The 17,853-nt window shown below is 40.8% G+C and overlaps 1 protein-coding gene across 1 annotated transcript in view; it reads right to left on the reverse strand.

The window, feature by feature from the left end:
- The window catches only part of ahctf1 (AT hook containing transcription factor 1), a 127,592-nt gene that overhangs the window by 82,435 nt on the left and 27,304 nt on the right, over window positions 1-17,853 (reverse strand). Inside the window, exons 3-4 of the mRNA XM_084308751.1 lie at window positions 6,095-6,245; window positions 613-715 (exon numbers count right to left, since the gene is read on the reverse strand). Of these exons, the coding sequence (XP_084164877.1) occupies window positions 613-715; window positions 6,095-6,245 (254 nt within the window). The remainder of the gene's footprint in view (window positions 1-612; window positions 716-6,094; window positions 6,246-17,853) is intronic.

Raw genomic sequence — 17,853 nt, forward strand, 5'->3', positions numbered from 1 at the left:
ATTTTACTATGAATATGTGAATGAAAAAGTTTAACGTTGCTACACAATGAACAATACATATAGGACCTTGAATGGGCCCTAATAATGGCAATTTAGCAATAGAATTTAGAAAGTTATAGCCCTGCAAAGAAGGGGAACTTCTCCATAGACAAATAGAGCTGGCAAGGGATGGTATATCATGAATTTAGCCTTAGGCAATCAAAGTGTTAATTTGCTTAGATTTTTCAGGTCTGGTCAATTTGAGCATAGTGTTATTCACAGTCAAAGATAAAAAAAAAAAATTATTGATATTCTCATTTGGTTCATTACAATTTACTCAAGCCTAATAACAGACACAGTATTTCTGACACTGGGAATACATTCCCTGAGATCCATAGATGTCCCTAGAATCAGATGCCAAGAACATGCAAATGGACCATATAAAAAAAAGTCTGTAAATGTGTATTCTACGTTCTTATGGAATGAATGAGATAAAAAAAATATATATAAAAAAAAAATATATATATATATATTTTGAGTTAATTTTCATAACGCGATCATTTGCTGTGTAATTAATTAATCGAATTAACGCGATAAACTGACAGCCCTAGTCTTAATACATAGCAAACTCACCCTGCCTGGAATGACCACAGCTTTGACCACACGGGACAGGCTCAGGTCGTAGAGACACAACACGCTGCCCTGTGCTTCCTCCAGAGCCACCAACAACCCGGACCTACAAAACAAAAATCAACATCAATTTCACCTCACCTTTTTTCTGCTTCATGCTGAAGTAGGCTTAAATACTGGAGTGACAGAGAAAACAGAGGGGTATTTATCTTCATCAAATTAAATCATATTCCATCACATCATAAATAGATCAATACAATCCATATAAATTAATGTTGCGTTTTTTTTTATGTTTATGTAGCCAAGAGTAAAGACCCTAACCCTATCAAAACAGCAGTCAAAGTGTATTTTTTCAGCACTACGTTTAATACCAATGATTCTAAGTGTTATTAGAGAAATATGAGTTCCGCGTATCCTGGCGGAAACCGGATGAATTAGACGAGAGGAAATAACGTGTCATGAAAGCGTTGTAGTCCTAAGACAGAGGAGACCCAGGGCTTTCAATGGACATCGAACTTTCATAAAACTACACTACCCAGCTGACACCAGCTTATGTGAAAGCTGTTGAAAATATTCTTTGCGAAAGATTCTGATGGTATTTTCGTTATTATATCTAACGGGTTGAACAAACCTGAACGTTATTGACATAAAATACAATGTAGATTGTTTATTTTCCTTTCTGCGGAAAAAAAAACCTGTCTCAATCTGAAAAAAAAAATGGTAGAGCCTGTTTATTGCACAATGTTTTTTTTTTTTTTTTATTGGATTCTATTATATGTTGTACCACTGTATTGCACATCGTTGCGGGCAAGACCACCCGCATTTCATTGTATACTTGTATGCCGTGACAAATAAAACTCTTGACTTGACTATATTATAAAAAGGTAATTGTACTTACAGTAGATTTTATTCACGGTTTGCTGCCCTGTTACGGGCGTCTGTGGTTAGGTGTGACTAGTTATTGTAGAGGCTAAGGTTAGGTGTGACTAGTTATTGTAGAGGTTAGGGTTAGTAACTAGTTATTGTAAAGTTTAGGGTTAGTAACTAGTTATTGTATAGGTTAGGGTTAGGTGCATAGTCGGCGGATGGGCTTCATGTCGAGGTAGGCTATATTGGGAACGCCGCGAAAAATTTGACCTTTTATTTTTGGTTGCACAAACTGTCCAGGTTCTGATTTCATATACACACACACTACTAGGCTATACTACAGCGAGCCCCACTAATTTATATATAGTGCAAATTAAGTGTTCAAATGAAGGCATCCAATAATATATGAACCATTGTCTTACCTTAATGCAGATAAATGCGACGTTTCGTCTTGGTGAGAATTGAATCACAAGTTGCAATGAAGTGAACGTTTTTCGTAATTTAGATCTCATCATGCTTTGAAAACAATGTACATACAGTAGCTCTAAAAAGTTTCCACGATTTGATGAACTCGGACTCTCATCATGTCCTCTTAGAGCAAGCCCTTGTTTGCCAAGATAAATAAATTTTATAATTCAATGACGGACGTTAAATGATTTATGTAGTATGGGTGATATATTGATCAGAGCAGTTTGTATCGAAAATGATAAAGAAAAACGCTGAAACTCACCCCAGTCTCCTCGTAGCGTTGGGCAATGAGAGTGGAGCAAACAGATCCCAATTATGGGATGTTGATCGATGCGATCCATTTCCGGTTTGTATATTACTAATACACGTCCAAATCATGTTGATTATTGAGTTATGGCAAAGATCCATATCGACGGTGTCTGTAATGAGCCCCGGGACGATAAACGAGTGGCCGGACGAAAATAGGGGACGGACCGAGCTACAATGGGCACTTCTGGTTTGGCAACTCGCAGATCGGCCACCAGGTGGCGGTATTTTACATTTACATTTACATTTAGTCATTTAGCTGACGCTTTTATCCAAAGCGACTTACAAGTTCTGTACGACAAGCCATCAGGAAGGGCACAACTCTATCAGCTGAGTAACAATGTTCATCAAAGTGTTGAGTGCTACAGTGTAGGTTAGTTTATTAGGACAAGTGCATGACAGTATGGTTAGTTAGGGTTAGGGTTTTTTTTTTTTTTTTTTTTTAATTCAGATAATGGTTGAAGAAGTGCGTCTTTAGTCGACGGCGAAAGATTGGACGTGTTTCGGCTGTCCTAACTGGGGTGGGTAGTTCATTCCACCATTGTGGGGCAAGGACTGAGAATAGGCGACTTCTCTTTGATGACCCTCCCTCCCGGAGCTTGGATAGGAGTAGGTCTGAGGCGGCCAGAAGATGCAGAGCGTAGGGGTCTTGAGGGTGTGTAGTTAGAGACCATTGACCGGAGGTAGGCGGGAGCAGTTCCCTTTGCCGCACGGTATGCTAGGTCGAGGGCCTTGAAGCGGATTCGTGCAGCAATGGGGAGCCAGTGCAGGTCCCTAAGAAGTGGGGTGACATGGGCCGACTTCGGTAGGTTTGAGATCAGGCGGGCCGCTGCGTTCTGAATGAGTTGAAGAGGCTTAGTGGCAGTGGCCGGGAGGCCAGCGAGCAGTGCGTTGCAGTAGTCGAGGCGGGAGATGACTGTTGATTGGACGAGGAGTTGGGTGGCTTCTTTTGTCAGGAAGGGGCGGATCCTTCTGACGTTGCTCAGGAGGAATCGGCAGGTTCTGGTTGTCGCTGCGATGTGAGCAGAGAAGTTCAACTGGTCGTCGAGGACAACACCAAGGTTCTTGGCGGTCGGGGACGCGGTCACAGCTGCATTCTCGACTGTGATGGAAAGGTCGGTCAGGGGGGAGGATTTGGCCGGCAGGTGGAGCAATTCTGTTTTGCTTAGGTTCAGTTTGAGGTGGTTGGTCGTCATCCAGGCGGAGATGTCGGACAGACAGGCCGAGATCCGCTCAGAGACGTGGATATCTGAGGGAGGGAAGGAGAGGAAGAGTTGAGTATCGTCGGCATAACAGTGGTAGGAGAAGCCATGAGACGTGATAATGTTACCCAGTGATTTAGTGTAGAGGGAGAAGAGAAGGGGTCCTAAAACCGAGCCCTGGGGGACACCCGTCCGCAGGGGGCGGGTGGCCGACAGGGTCCCTCTCCATGACACTTGGTAGGAGCGGTCATTGAGGTATGATGACAACCATGTCAGCGCAGAGCCAGCCACTCCCATTCCTGCGAGGGCCGCGAGGAGGATCTGGTGGTTGACTGTGTCGAAGGCTGCAGATAGATCTAGGAGAATCAGGACAGAGGAGAGGCCTTTCGCTTTTGCTAAGTGAAGTGCCTCTGTGACCGCAATGAGGGCTGTCTCTGTGGAGTGACCAGTCCTGAAGCCTGACTGATTAGGGTCTAGGAGGTCATTCTGTAAGAGATAAGCAGTAAGTTGGTTGGATACAGCACGTTCAAGTGTTTTAGAAAGGAAGGAGAGAAGAGAGACAGGACGGTAGGTATTGAAGCGTTGCAGAGTTGTGATGGCTCAGACAGCATCAGCCAAGAAATATGAATACCATGACGAAAATATGAAATATTGATCTCAAACACGCCTTACGGCGTGATTGGCAGACAACGCATGGCGGAGAAACCCGCCTTAACACGTGATTGGCGGAGAATGGGTTAATATACTTTTTTTTTAATGTATATTATATTTATGCTAATTATTATTATTAAATAGAATAATTTTCTATAGGCTTGCCGTGGTAATTAGCGATACTGGTGTAATTCTGTGTTCAGGCATCCACTTGCTTACTGCCCCTTTAAACTTATCCTTGCTAAGTTTCAGTTTCACTTCCAGAGAGAATTTTACTTCACGACGAGACTGAATACTAGAGAACAGATGACATATTACAACAATGGCAGAGGATTATTTGGATTTAAACACAGTGGAGCTCAGATGATCTGTCCGGAAAAGTAGGTTCTTCTTTTTATTTGATTCTGCCGGTGAGTCCGGCGGGGGAGAATGTTGATGTGTTTGTTGGCGCGCGCGTGTGTGTTTCTTTCCATTGGTTTCATTTGGTTAGCGTCATTGGGCGAATAAGAAAATGAAAGAAAACTTTGTAATGACCCTGCAGCTGAATGTAAATGTGCCTCCTCCGTGCACTTTCGCCGCTCTGAAGTCTGACTCGGTGTGCCCGGCCACGCGCGCTGTTCTCGCACGGACCTTGCGAGTGCCTACATGTGGGTGTGTTTGCGCTGTGGGGCGTATTCGTCGCATGGGTGCGCGTACCGCACCGTGACGGCCGTACCGTAAATTCGCGGGACGAATACACGTACCGTTACACCCCTAGTAACTAGTTATTGTAGAGGTTAGGGTTAGTAACTAGTTATTGTAGAGGTTAGTGTTAGTAACTAGTTATTGTAGAGGTTAGGGTTAGTAACTAGTTATTGTAGCGGTTAGGGTTAGTAACTAGTTATTGTAGAGGTTAGGGTTAGTAACTAGTTATGGTAGACATTAGGGTTAGTATTGTAGAGGTTAGGGTTAGTAATAGAGTTGTTCCGATACCAGTATCGGAAATGCCTCAGATACTGCCTAAAATGCTGGTATCGGCGAGTACCCTCTAATTCTGCGCTCCGAAGTAGTAGCTAACCTAAACGGAGCCGACTGGATAGGAGGAAGTGTGCAACAACGTATGACGTCCGTGCGGAATCAATGTCACAACAACCTTTCCGTGGGTGAACTCATTGAGCATACATTAATAATACTAATCTATACAATCACCTGTTGTTGAATAAAAAACGTTATAGTTATTACTAAAAAACAGTACCGTATATATAAAACGGTAGCTGAAAAAAAAAAAAAAAACGTTTATAATTTATATTAAAAAAAATTATGTATGCACTGGTATCGGATCAGTATCGGTATCGGCCGATACCCAAAGCTTAGGTATCGGAATCGGATCAGGAAGGAAAAAATGGTATCGGGAACATCTCTAGTTAGTAACTAGTTATTGTAGAGGTGTTGTAACTAGTTATTGTAGAGGTTATGTTAGTAAATAGTTATTGTAGAGGTTAGTGTTAGTAACTAGTTACTGTAGAGGTTAGGGTTAGTAACTAGTTATTGTAGAGGTTAGGGTTAGTAACTAGTTATTGTAGAGGTTAGGGTTAGTAACTAGTTATTGTAGAGGTTAGGGTTAGTAACTAGTTATTGTAGAGGTTGTAGAGGTTAGGGTTAGTAACTAGTTATTGTAGAGGTTAGTGTTAGTAACTAGTTATTGTAGAGGTTCTGGTTAGTAACTAGTTATTGTAGAGGTTAGGGTTAGTAACTAGTTATTGTAGAGGTTAGGGTTAGTAACTAGTTATTGTAGAGGTTAGGGTTAGTAACTAGTTATTGTAGAGGTTAGGGTTAATAACTAGTTATTGTAGAGGTTCGGGTTAGTAACTAGTCATTGTAGAGGTTAGGGTTAGTAACTAGTTATTGTAGAGGTTAGGGTTAGTAACTAGTTATTGTAGAGGTTAGGGTTAGAGCAGGTGAGCCTCCCGGGGCCGGACAGACAGACAGGCAGACTGTAAAACGAAACAGACCTCTTGAGCCAACTGAAGTCTCTGGCCGTCAGGATGCAGGGCGGGTGCTGCTCTCCGCCGCTGAAGCAGTGGGCGGACAGCCGCTCCCCCGTCACCGCATGGACCACCTCCAGCTGGGGGCCACAGGCCAGCCAGGCCAGGCCACTGCGGCCTGCAGACGCACAACAAGAATCAAGAGGTTTATTTGTCACATACATACCAGGGCATACAGTGAAATGCGGGTGGTCATGCCCGCATTGATTGTGCAAAATACAATAATAAAATGGAATAAAATAGGCATCGAAAAAATGAAATAGAAAAAATGAAATAGATAAGACACAAGATATGCATGCCATGGTTAAAAAAAAACATGCTAGGTTCCTGAGAAACTGGTTCTTATATACACTACTATGTAATATACAATTTACAATGTTAACTCTTAATGTATCTAAACTATACAGTACTTTTTTTTTTTTTTTTTTTTTTTTTTTTTTTAACAATGATGGAAACATTTAAATGCTAAATGGCTGCATTTATCTAGCAGCTTTTATCCAAATCGCTTTACAATTTGTTCCTCACATTTGACCATTCACTCACATTCACACACCGATGGCGGAGTGTGGCGGAGTGGCGATGCAAGGTGCCGACCTGCTCATCGGGAGCAATTAGGGGTTAAAAGTGTCTTGCTCAAGGACACTTTGACACGCTGCCTGGGAGGAGTGGGAATCGAACCAGGAACCTCCAGATTACCAGACGACTGCTCTACCTCCTGAGCCACTGAGGCTGGCCCGCTCGGGGCTCACCTCCCCGTCTTACAGAGTAAGTGAGGAAACTATATAAATATAAATCTTGACAGCCATTGTGGCCGGTAAAAGAAAAAAGATATATATATTACTGTGGTGAGTGAATCTGCATTAGGGATGGGTACCTTTCACATTTGAACCGATACCGGTACCGGTACCTGTGAATCGATACCGGTACCCAGCAGTACCTTTTTTCGGTACTTTATTATCAAGAAATTAAATTTACCTACCTCAGTCGGGGAAAAAAATCCAAACTTCAAATAACTACAATTTCGACAGTTTTCGGCTTGTCATTACTCCGACTGCTTTGTTGTTGAATCAAGTCAAATCCTAGGTAAGCATATATTGTGCGTGTGAACGTTGACATGAAAAGAAAAAAGTTAAAAAAAAGAAAAAAAAGTAAAAAAATAATAATAATAAAAAACTTTTTTGTGTAAACATAGCATATAATCAATTGACTGAAGTTCAATCAGTCCTTAATAATACTTTAAAAATCAACCACACCTAAACGTATGAACACAACAAGGTTATTCTAACAATTTAAGTAATCACTCCACTGATGAAGAGACTGGCACATTGAAGCTCTAAAAGGCTCTGCTTTTCTATTTTATCTAATCACTTAACTCGGTTCTAGTGGCTTCTCCACGTTGAGTATTATTCTATCTCTCACTCATTATCTTTATCTTTTTTTTTATTATTCTATTTTTTCTCTCTTTCTTTTAACACTTTGGTTGCCTTGGGTTAAATTAATGATATACCATAGGTTGCCGGCTCTATTTGTCTATGGAGAAGTACCCCTTCTTTGCATGGCTATAACTTTTTAAATTCTATTGCTACATTGCCATTATTAGGGCCCATTCAAAGTCCTATATGTATTGTTCATTGTGTAGCAACGTTAAACTTTTTCATTCACATATTCATAGTAAAGTATGGTCTAATGCATAAGTATGTTTTCATCTCTTTCTGCAGCTTTCTCCAGAACGTGATCTATAGCCCCAAATGCATTATATTGATGATGCAATACAGTTTTATGGCAATCAGCGCGATATAAAAAATTCCAACTAGACGTACTTCTAGAAGTTACTACACGTCATCTGATGTTGACCGGATGGGCTAGGGGGCGTTTATAATTCCGTGGGCAGCGTTATACCAATCATCTAATGTGGGTCAAATGTTGATAATAGCAGTTAGTATCGAAGACGGTAACGTTACACGCTGAAACTCACCCCAGTCTCCGCGCGCCGTTGGGCGATCATCGTCGAGTTGAAATCTTATCTTATTTACCCGGTCCATCTCCAGCTTGTATAATGGTATATACGTCCAAATCATGTTGTTTATCGAGTTATTGGCAATCGATCACTGTGTAGTGTGACGAGCCAGAGTCGCGGGACCTATAGCGAGCGCCGGAAGTACTACGGTCGTCTAGGACAACCTCTATTCAACATCCTGTTTGGCGATTGCGCCGATCGGCCACCAGATGGCGCTCCTGAACCGCCAGAGAGCTCAGTGGGTCCTGCTGGTGGATCTCAGGCCAGCGGAGGGGACATATGAATCCGATCGCAGATTTTTGAAATATTGATATAAGGACGCTGTACAGCGTCCCCCGGCAACTTGAGCATGGCCAGCAATGACGTGAAAAGACGTTTCATGGCAGTCAAAGTGTTAAATTACATTGTTCTTTTCCATGTTCTTCTCATTAAGGTGTCAATATTTCTCTACAATCTTTTCCTTTTTCCTGACTTTCCTACATGTTAGTAGAGGGTTCAAATGAATATGTCGATGAGAAGTTTATTCTCTTTTTTTTCATTTTTCACAATATTTCATTACAGTAAGGGAAGGTGCAAGACCAAAAGCGACATTCTATTGTATTAGAATGAAAATGTTAGATCCTATGGCAATTAGCATAGGAAGATTAGGATTACAATGCTCAGTTTGGGCAATCCGGTGGACTAAGGGAGAAAGTCATACGCGGAGGATGTGTTTTTGGAACACAGGCCTGTACGACTCTCTGGGCGAGGGGAAAATAGGGGATTTTTATTTGTATATATATATGTTTTTAAGCTCGGCTCTCAACGGGACCTCATTAATTGGATGTACATCTATTGTAGCTTCGCACTCCAGAAGCATTACCAAAAACTACACAAAAACATGCATAGATTATGGCTAGTTTGAATATAATGATATGGAACACCGGTGGGATAAACAAACACCACAAACGCAAAAGCGTGCTCACACTGATGAAAAAAGAACATGTGGACGTGGCTCTACTAAGCGAAACGCACATTTTAGAGGAAGACATAGATACGTTAGCGGATAACATATACCATAATATTAGTCACTCTTCTTTTGGTACGAGAATTCGAGGTGTAGCCATAGTCGTCAGACGTAAATTAAATATCGAATTAAAAGGGGTATGGTCGGATGCTGAGGGGCGTATAACTATAGCTAGGATTGTACATAATAACAGGAAAATAGCGTTGGCAGCGGTATATGCCCCAAATTTGTACGAAGTGGGTTTCTTCACTTCACTAACCGTTGAAATGTTAAACCATCCCGAGTACTCATTTATAATAGGTGCGGATTTTAATGCCATTTGGAATCCAAGGATGGACAAATCTTACCTTGCCTTTTCCAGCGAACAAAAAAATTCATCTAAAGCATTAAAAGATTGGTCAAAGACTACAGGGGTAATTGATTTATGGCGTTCACTTAATCCCACGACCCGAAAGTACTCCTGTCGATCGGCGAGACACAACACATTATCCAGAATTGATTACGTCTTTGCATCCCCGAGACTATTTGATAAATATGAAGTGGAAATGATACCCAATGCGCTTTCAGATCACTGTTATTTAATCCTAAAAGCAACATTTGGTATACTATCTTCCCGGGCCCCAAGATGGCGTTTTAATACTATGCTGCTTAACAACAAGGAATTCATTACACAACTCAAAGAAGCTCTCACAGTATTCCTACGGGATAATGCAAACGCGGTGCAAGACCCCAGAATAATATGGATGTCGGTAAAGGGTATGATCAAGGATTTCACGGATAGATTTTCCTCCATATTGCGCAAAAATCAATGCACAAAACTGTCTGAAATGGAAACGCTTTACTCAACGTTATTTAATTCTTTAAAATACAACAACTCAACTAGACTAGAAAATCAAGTTAACATTCTAAAAACAGAGATCAATGCAATATACAGACAAAAATCGGAAATGCAAATACGCAGCACAAGACAACAGCAGTATTTCCAAGGTTCTAAACCTAGTCACCTATTAGCCATGCGATTAAGAATTAATGCAAAATTTGCAGATATAACTGCCATTAGAAAACAACAAGTACTTGTAACAGACCCCAAAATAATAAACGATACATTCAAAGAATTCTACTCCGACTTGTATAATTCAGAAACGACCTTTGATCAAAACAAATTGGACACATATCTTAATCAAATTATTCTCCCTAAACTTTCGGAGGACGACGCTAAACAGTTAGAAGCACCGATCACATTAGAAGAACTCAAGAAGGCCATATCCGGAATGAAAAATGGTAAGGCTCCGGGAAGAGACGGTATCCCACCAGAAATGTACCTTTCTTGTTGGGACATATTTGGACCCTTATTACTAAATATGATCTTATACTCAGTCAAGGAGGGGAGCTTCCATAAACACCACAATATCGCACTCATTTCAGTCCTTCTCAAAAAAGACAAAGACCCCACCGAGTGCGGTAGTTACAGACCTTTAAGCCTCCTCGGAACCGATGTCAAACTGTACTCTAAGGTATTAGCCATCAGATTGCAAAAGCATATGACGTCTTTAGTTCATCCGGACCAAACTGGCTTCATAAGAGGTCGCCTGATCAACGATAACATAAGACGAATACTGCACGTACTAGATGCAGACAAAGAGGACACCACACCTAAGGCGATGCTATCCCTGGATGCTATGAAAGCATTTGACAGGCTGGAATGGTCGTTTCTATGGGCAGTATTAGAAAGGATGGGGTTAGGAAAAGGATTCATTGATATGATTAAAGTATTATACAAGGACCCATCGGCCATGATTACAACAGGCACATTCATCTCCGAAATCTTTCCGGTATCACGCTCAGCCAGACAGGGTTGCCCTCTTAGTCCCGGACTATTCGATCTATCATTAGAGCCTTTAGCACAATATATAAGACAATCCCAATACATAGAACCAATCGTAATCAAGGGCACACAACATAAAATTAGTTTATATGCGGACGACGTAATATTGTTCATGCAAAACCCCAACACCACATTGCCGCATCTACTCAAGTTGATAGAGAACTTTGGTGATTTATCGGGATTTAAAATAAATTGGCCGAAGTCTGCTTTCCTTCCTCTTAACATCCATGCAAAAAAAGACACAACCCTCCCAGGTGCGATACCCATGGTAAAACATTTTAGATGCTTGGGTGTGGAAATATTTCCCACCATAAGACAAACGGTGAAGCACAATTACACAAAAATACAGAACAAAATCAAAGACGACCTGGACAGGTGGGCAAAACTTAAAAACTCAGTACAGGCAAGGGTATCAATAGTTAAGATGGATGTATTACCAAGAATCAACTTCATCAGCTCAATGCTACCGTTACCCCCTCCAGAGGGCTACTGGAAAAGATTACACTCCTCCACATACAAATTTATTTGGAATAACAAACCACCTCGCATAAAAAGATCCACCGCACAGAGAAATAAAGCAGACGGTGGCATGGCAGTTCCAGATTTTTTACAATATTTTAAGGCTTTCACATTAAGACCATTGACAATATGGTTTGATCCCCAGGCTTTGGTATCTTGGAGAGAATTGGAAGAAAACATAGTAGCCCCACAGAGACTGAAGGACATAGCACACACTAAACTTTCAATCAAGCACTGTGAGCGGAAATTTGGCCCCATAATTACCCATGCAATCAGAACATGGCGGGAAACACAAAAAATATCCTAACCCTCAAAAATGGCATAATCACACTCCCATATTCAATAACAATGCACTCTTAATGGGAAAACGTCCTATAAGATTGCCTATATGGGAAGAGCAAGGCATACACTCATTAGGGGATATTTTTAATAACCAGGGCTTCTGTAGTTATGGAGAAATATGCACAAAGTTTAACCTCACCGAGTCCACATGGCTTTTTTACATACAGTTACGCCTATGTTTGAAGTCTCACGGTGTTCCATTACACATACCAGTTGAACACCACAGATACCACACATTTTTCTATGAAAGAGAAACATTGGGAGGTTTTGTATCAGGTTTTTATTATCAATTACTAACGTCCTCGTATGAAACCCTTCAACTAGACACTGTCTGGAGGAGGGATATTCCAGACCTGGAAAGTGACTTTGATTGGCAAGAAGCATGGGCAAATGTCCGTCTTACATCAAGGAACCCGGACCATCAACAAATCAATCTTAACTATATTCACAGGACATACTTGACTCCTATAAGACTGAACAGAATGGGCCTGAAACAGGACTCAAAATGCTCCCAATGTACAAATGGAGACGAAGGGACATTTATGCACATGTATTGGGACTGCCCACCAGTTAAGGCATTCTGGAAAGATGTGACCCATCAATTATCAAAACTCGTATCTTGGAATATACCAGTACACCCCTCTGTATTGCTTTTAAATGATGTTTTTGAGTTTGCAGTAAATCCACAGCTAAAGAGATTGGTCTTATCGGGTATCACAGTAGCTAAAAAACTGATCGCATCACGCTGGTTTCAACCGGAAAAAATGTGCCGGAAAGTTTGGTCTCTTACATATCTCGATGTGATATATCAAGAAATATCTACAGCAAGAATTCTGGGTCTCAACGAATCCAAAATGTCAATGTGGGTAGAAGTGGTGGAGAGAATAAAAGCTAGCTTATAATGGTAGTGTCTGGTTAGGAGTGAGGGATAATGGAGGTACTATCCAAGGAGGGGTCCGGGAGGGGGGGGTTCGAGCTGGAGCATATGTGTGTAGGGTTTTAGAAAATAGGTATTAGGGGTATGTCCTATATAAACATTTATATAATTGTTAATTTTCGCTGGATATACACCGTATACGGTTAAAATGTTTTTTTTTTTTTTTTTTAATTGTCAATATATTTTTTTTTGTATTATTGCAAAACAAAAATTATTAAAAGTCAGTACTCAACACACAATGCATAATGAAACTTTCAGTAAAGGTGGTTAAAATATATGCAAGTACAGAAACAAGATAAAACAAAATTAGTCTATAATAACATTTTAACCGTATACAGTGTATATCCAGCGAAATTACAATTATATAAATGTTAGTATATAATATACCCCTAATACCTATTTTCTAAAACCCTACACACATATGCTCCAGCTCGAACCCCCCCCTCCCGGACCCCCTCTTGGATAGTACCTCCATTATCCCTCACTCCTAACCAGACACTACCATTATAAGCTAGCTTTTATTCTCTCCACCACTTCTAACCACATTGACATTTTGGATTCATTGAGACCCAGAATTCTTGCTGTAGATATTTCTTGATATATCACATCGAGATATGTAAGAAACCACACTTTCCGGCACATTTTTTCCGGTTGAAACCAACGTGATGCGATCAGTTTTTTAGCTACTGTGATACCCGATAAAACCAATCTCTTTAGTTGTGGATTCACTGCAAACTCAAAAACATCATTCAATAGTAATACCGAGGGGTGTACAGGTATATTCCAAGATACGAGTATTGATAATTGTTGGGACACATCTTTCCAGAATGCCTTAACTGGTGGGCAGTCCCAATACATGTGCATAAATGTTCCTTCGTCCCCATTTGTACATTGGGAGCATTTGGAGTCTTGTTTAAGCCCCATTTTGCACAGCCTTATAGGAGTCAAGTATGTCCTGTGAATATAGTTCAGATTGATTTGTTGATGATCCGGGTTCCTTGATGTAAGTCGGACATTTGCCCAGGCTCCTTGCCAATCAAAGTCATTTTCCAGGTCTGGTATATCCCTCCTCCAGACAGTGTCTAGTTGAAGGGTTTCATACGAGGACGTTAGTAATTGATAATAAAAACCTGATACAAAACCTCCCAATGTTTCTCTTTCATAGAAAAATTTGTGGTATCTGTGGTGTTCAATTGGTATGAGTAATGGAACACCGTGAGACCTCAGACAAAGTCGTAACTGTATGTAAAAAAGCCATGTGGACTCGGTGAGGTTAAACTTTGTGCATATTTCGACATAACTACAGAGGCCCTTGTTATTAAAAATATCCCCTAATGAGTGTATGCCTTGCTCTTCCCATATAGGGAATCTTATAGGGCGTTTTCGCATTAAGAGTGCATTGTTATTGAATATGGGAGTGTGATTATGCCATTCTTGAGGGTTAGGATATTTCTTTTGTGTTTCCCGCCATGTTCTGATTGCATGGGTAATTATTGGGCCAAATTCTCGCTCACAATGCTTGATTGAAAGTTTAGTGTGTGCTATGTCTTTTAGTCTCTGTGGGGCTACTATGTTTTCTTCTAAATCTCTCCAAGATACCAAAGCCTGGGGGTCAAACCATATCTTCAGTGGTCTTAATGTGAAGGCCTTAAAATATTGTAAAAAATCTGGAACTGCCATGCCACCGTCTGCTTTATTTCTCTGTGCGGTGGATCTTTTTATGCGAGGTGGTTTGTTATTCCAAATAAATTTGTATGTGTAGGTTTGTAATCTTTTCCAGTAGCCCTCTGGAGGAGGTAACGGAAGCATTGAGCTGAAGAAATTGATTCTTGGTAATACATCCATCTTAACTATTGATACCCTTGCCTGTACTGAGTTTTTAAGTTTTGCCCACCTGTCCAGGTCGTCTTTGATTTTGTTCTGTATTTTTGTGTAATTGTGCTTCACCGTTTGTCTTATGGTGGGAAATATTTCCACTCCCAAGCATCTAAAATGTTTGACCATGGGTATCGCACCTGGGAGGGTTGTGTCTTTTTTTGCACTGATGTTAAGAGGAAGAAAAGCCGACTTAGGCCAATTTATTTTAAATCCCGATAAATCACCAAAGTTCTCTATCAACTTTGAGTATATGCGGCAATGTGTTGTTGGGGTTTTGCATGAATAATATTACGTCGTCCGCATATAAACTAATTTTATGTTGTGTGCCCTTGATTACTATTGGTTCTATGTGTTGGGATTGTCTTATAAATTGTGCTAAAGGTTCTAATGATAGATCGAATAGTCCGGGACTAAGAGGGCAACCCTGTCTGCAGGGCTGTACGTTAACTTTTTTTGCACATAGCACTGGTGCTACAGAGGTTGATAGTTTTGTAGCACAGGCCAAAATCTTGTAGCACAAGTATAAAACTTGTTATATTTGTAACAGTCACAAATGTGCCTATTGTATTTGTGTTATTTAGTTGCAGTGCCATGTTTGGCTGTCATTTAGTATATCGCCATGTGTTATTATTACTATGATACTCATATGCTATTTTCAATTAATATCATAAACAACATAAGGAATATTAGCATAATTTTGAGTGGACTGAAGGAATGAGTCAGCGTTAATAGTTTTAAATGCAAATAATTTATTGAAACATAGAAGTGGGGTCGGTTGGGACACACACACACACACACACACACAATGGGGGACCCTGATGTAAACAAGACAAACGTCTTTCTCAGGTCTGCATCCCCTTAACAATTGTGTGTATTGAGCCATACTGTACTGTACCCATTCTGCAATCTGTTAAATAAAGTTCTCATTCATTCATTCACACACACTGTTTCAACTCACCACCCCCGCATCATATTGTAGTCTAGTCTGTCTTCAAACTTCCACTCCTCTCGAAACTTGTTTATTTGAATATCAACATTATCTGTCCATCCTCAGTTTACTATAATATACTCCTGTCCTGACTAGTGACTTCATCATCTTTCCAAACGCACGCACGCACACACACACAGGGAAGGGGAGAGAGTGCCCCCCCATTTCCCTTTCCACACTGTGTCTGCTGGCTCTGCCTGTGATCAGGATTAGCTTGTTAGCTTGCTAACGTTGTAGTGATTGTAATGGTACATAAACGTTAATTTCGGGCGATGTGCGCATAAAGGAATGGCGACGGTGCAAAGCATGTAGATGCATTTGACCCGTTGCGAGAAGAAAAAAACACCACGGACTTATTTCGGGACGTGTAGGCGCACTGCTGTGTTAACGCAGCAACCGACCAACGCACTGCTCTGCTTGCAGAAGGCGCACGGATAGGGCGGATATGACTCGTCGAGTTGTCACAAGAGTTTTTTCAAAATAAGATTATCATATGCACCTGAACGTTGCTAGCTTTCGGAGCCTAGCTGGAGCTGCGCGTGGGCAGAAATGAGACCCGCTACAGGATTTTCAAAATAAGAGTATCTATATGAACCGAATCCCTATCGCACCAGTGCTACTGAAGTAAATCCATCCATCGCACAGACCGCTGTTGCTGTAGCACGTGCGAGATATATGTCGCACTGTACAGGCCTGCTGTCTGGCTGAGCGTGATACCGGAAAGATATCGGAGATGAATGTGCCTGTTGTAATCCTGGCCGATGGGTCCTTGTATAGTACTTTAATCATATCAATGAATCCTTTTCCTAACCCCATCCTTTCTAATACTGCCCATAGAAACGACCATTCCAACCTGTCAAATGCTTTCATAGCATCCAGGGATAGCATCGCCTTAGGTGTGGTGTCCTCTTTGTCTACGTCTAGTATGTGCAGTATTCGCCTTATGTTATCATTGATCAGGCGACCTTTTATGAAGCCTGTTTGGTCCGGGTGAACTAAAGACGTCATATGCTTTTGCAATCTGATGGCTAATATCTTAGAGTACAGTTTGACATCGGTTCCGAGGAGGCTTAAAGGTCGGTAACTACCGCACTCAGTGGGGTCTTTGTCTTTTTTGTGAAGAACTGAAATGAGTGCGATATTTTGGTGTTTATGGAAGCTTCCCTCTTTGACTGAGTATAAGATCATATTTAGTAATAAGGGTCCAAATATGTCCCAGCAAGAAATGTACATTTCTGATGGGATACCGTCAATTCCGGGAGCCTTGCCGTTTTTCATTCCGGATATGGCCTTCTTGAGTTCTTCTAATGTGATCGGTGCTTCTAACTGTTTAGCGTCGTCCTCCGATAGTTTAGGGAGAGTAATTTGATTAAGATATGTGTCTAATTTGTCTTGATCAAAGGTCGTCTCTGAATTATACAAATCGGAATAGAATTCTTTGAATGTATCGTTTATTATTTCGGGTTCTGTTACTAGAGCTTGTTGTTTCCTAATGGCAGTTATATCTGCAAATTTTGCATTAACTCTTAGTCGCATGGCTAATAGGTGACTAGGTTTAGATCCTTGGAAGTACTGCTGTTGTCTTGTGCTGCGTATTTGCAGTTCCGATTTTTGTCTGTATATTGCTTTGATCTCTGTCTTTAGAATGTTAACTTGGTTTTCTAGTCTAGTAGAGTTGTTGTATTTTAAAGAATTAAAAAGAGTTGAGTAAAGCGTTTCCATTTCAGACAGTTTTGTGCATTGATTTTTGCGCAATATGGAGGAAAATCTATCCGTGAAATCCTTGATCATACTCTTTACCGACATCCATAATATTCTGGGATCTTGCACCGAGTTTGCATTATCCCGTAGGAATATTGTGAGAGCTTCTTTAATTTGTGTAATGAATTCCTTGTTGTTAAGCAGCATAGAATTAAAACGCCATCTTGGGGCCCGGGAAGATAGTGTACCAAATGTTGCTTTCAGGATTAAGTAGCAGTGATCTGATAACGCATTGGGTGTCATTTCCACTTCATATTTATCAAATATTCTCGGGGATGCAAAGACGTAATCAATTCTGGATAGTGTGTTGTGTCTCGCCGAACGACAGGAGTACTTGCGGGTCATGGGATTAAGTGAACGCCATAAATCAATTACCCCTGTTGATTTTGACCA

The sequence above is a fragment of the Notolepis coatsorum genome (assembly GCF_963971535.1).
Source record: "Notolepis coatsorum genome assembly, chromosome: 2".
In the NCBI taxonomy this organism is placed as follows: domain Eukaryota; kingdom Metazoa; phylum Chordata; class Actinopteri; order Aulopiformes; family Paralepididae; genus Notolepis; species Notolepis coatsorum.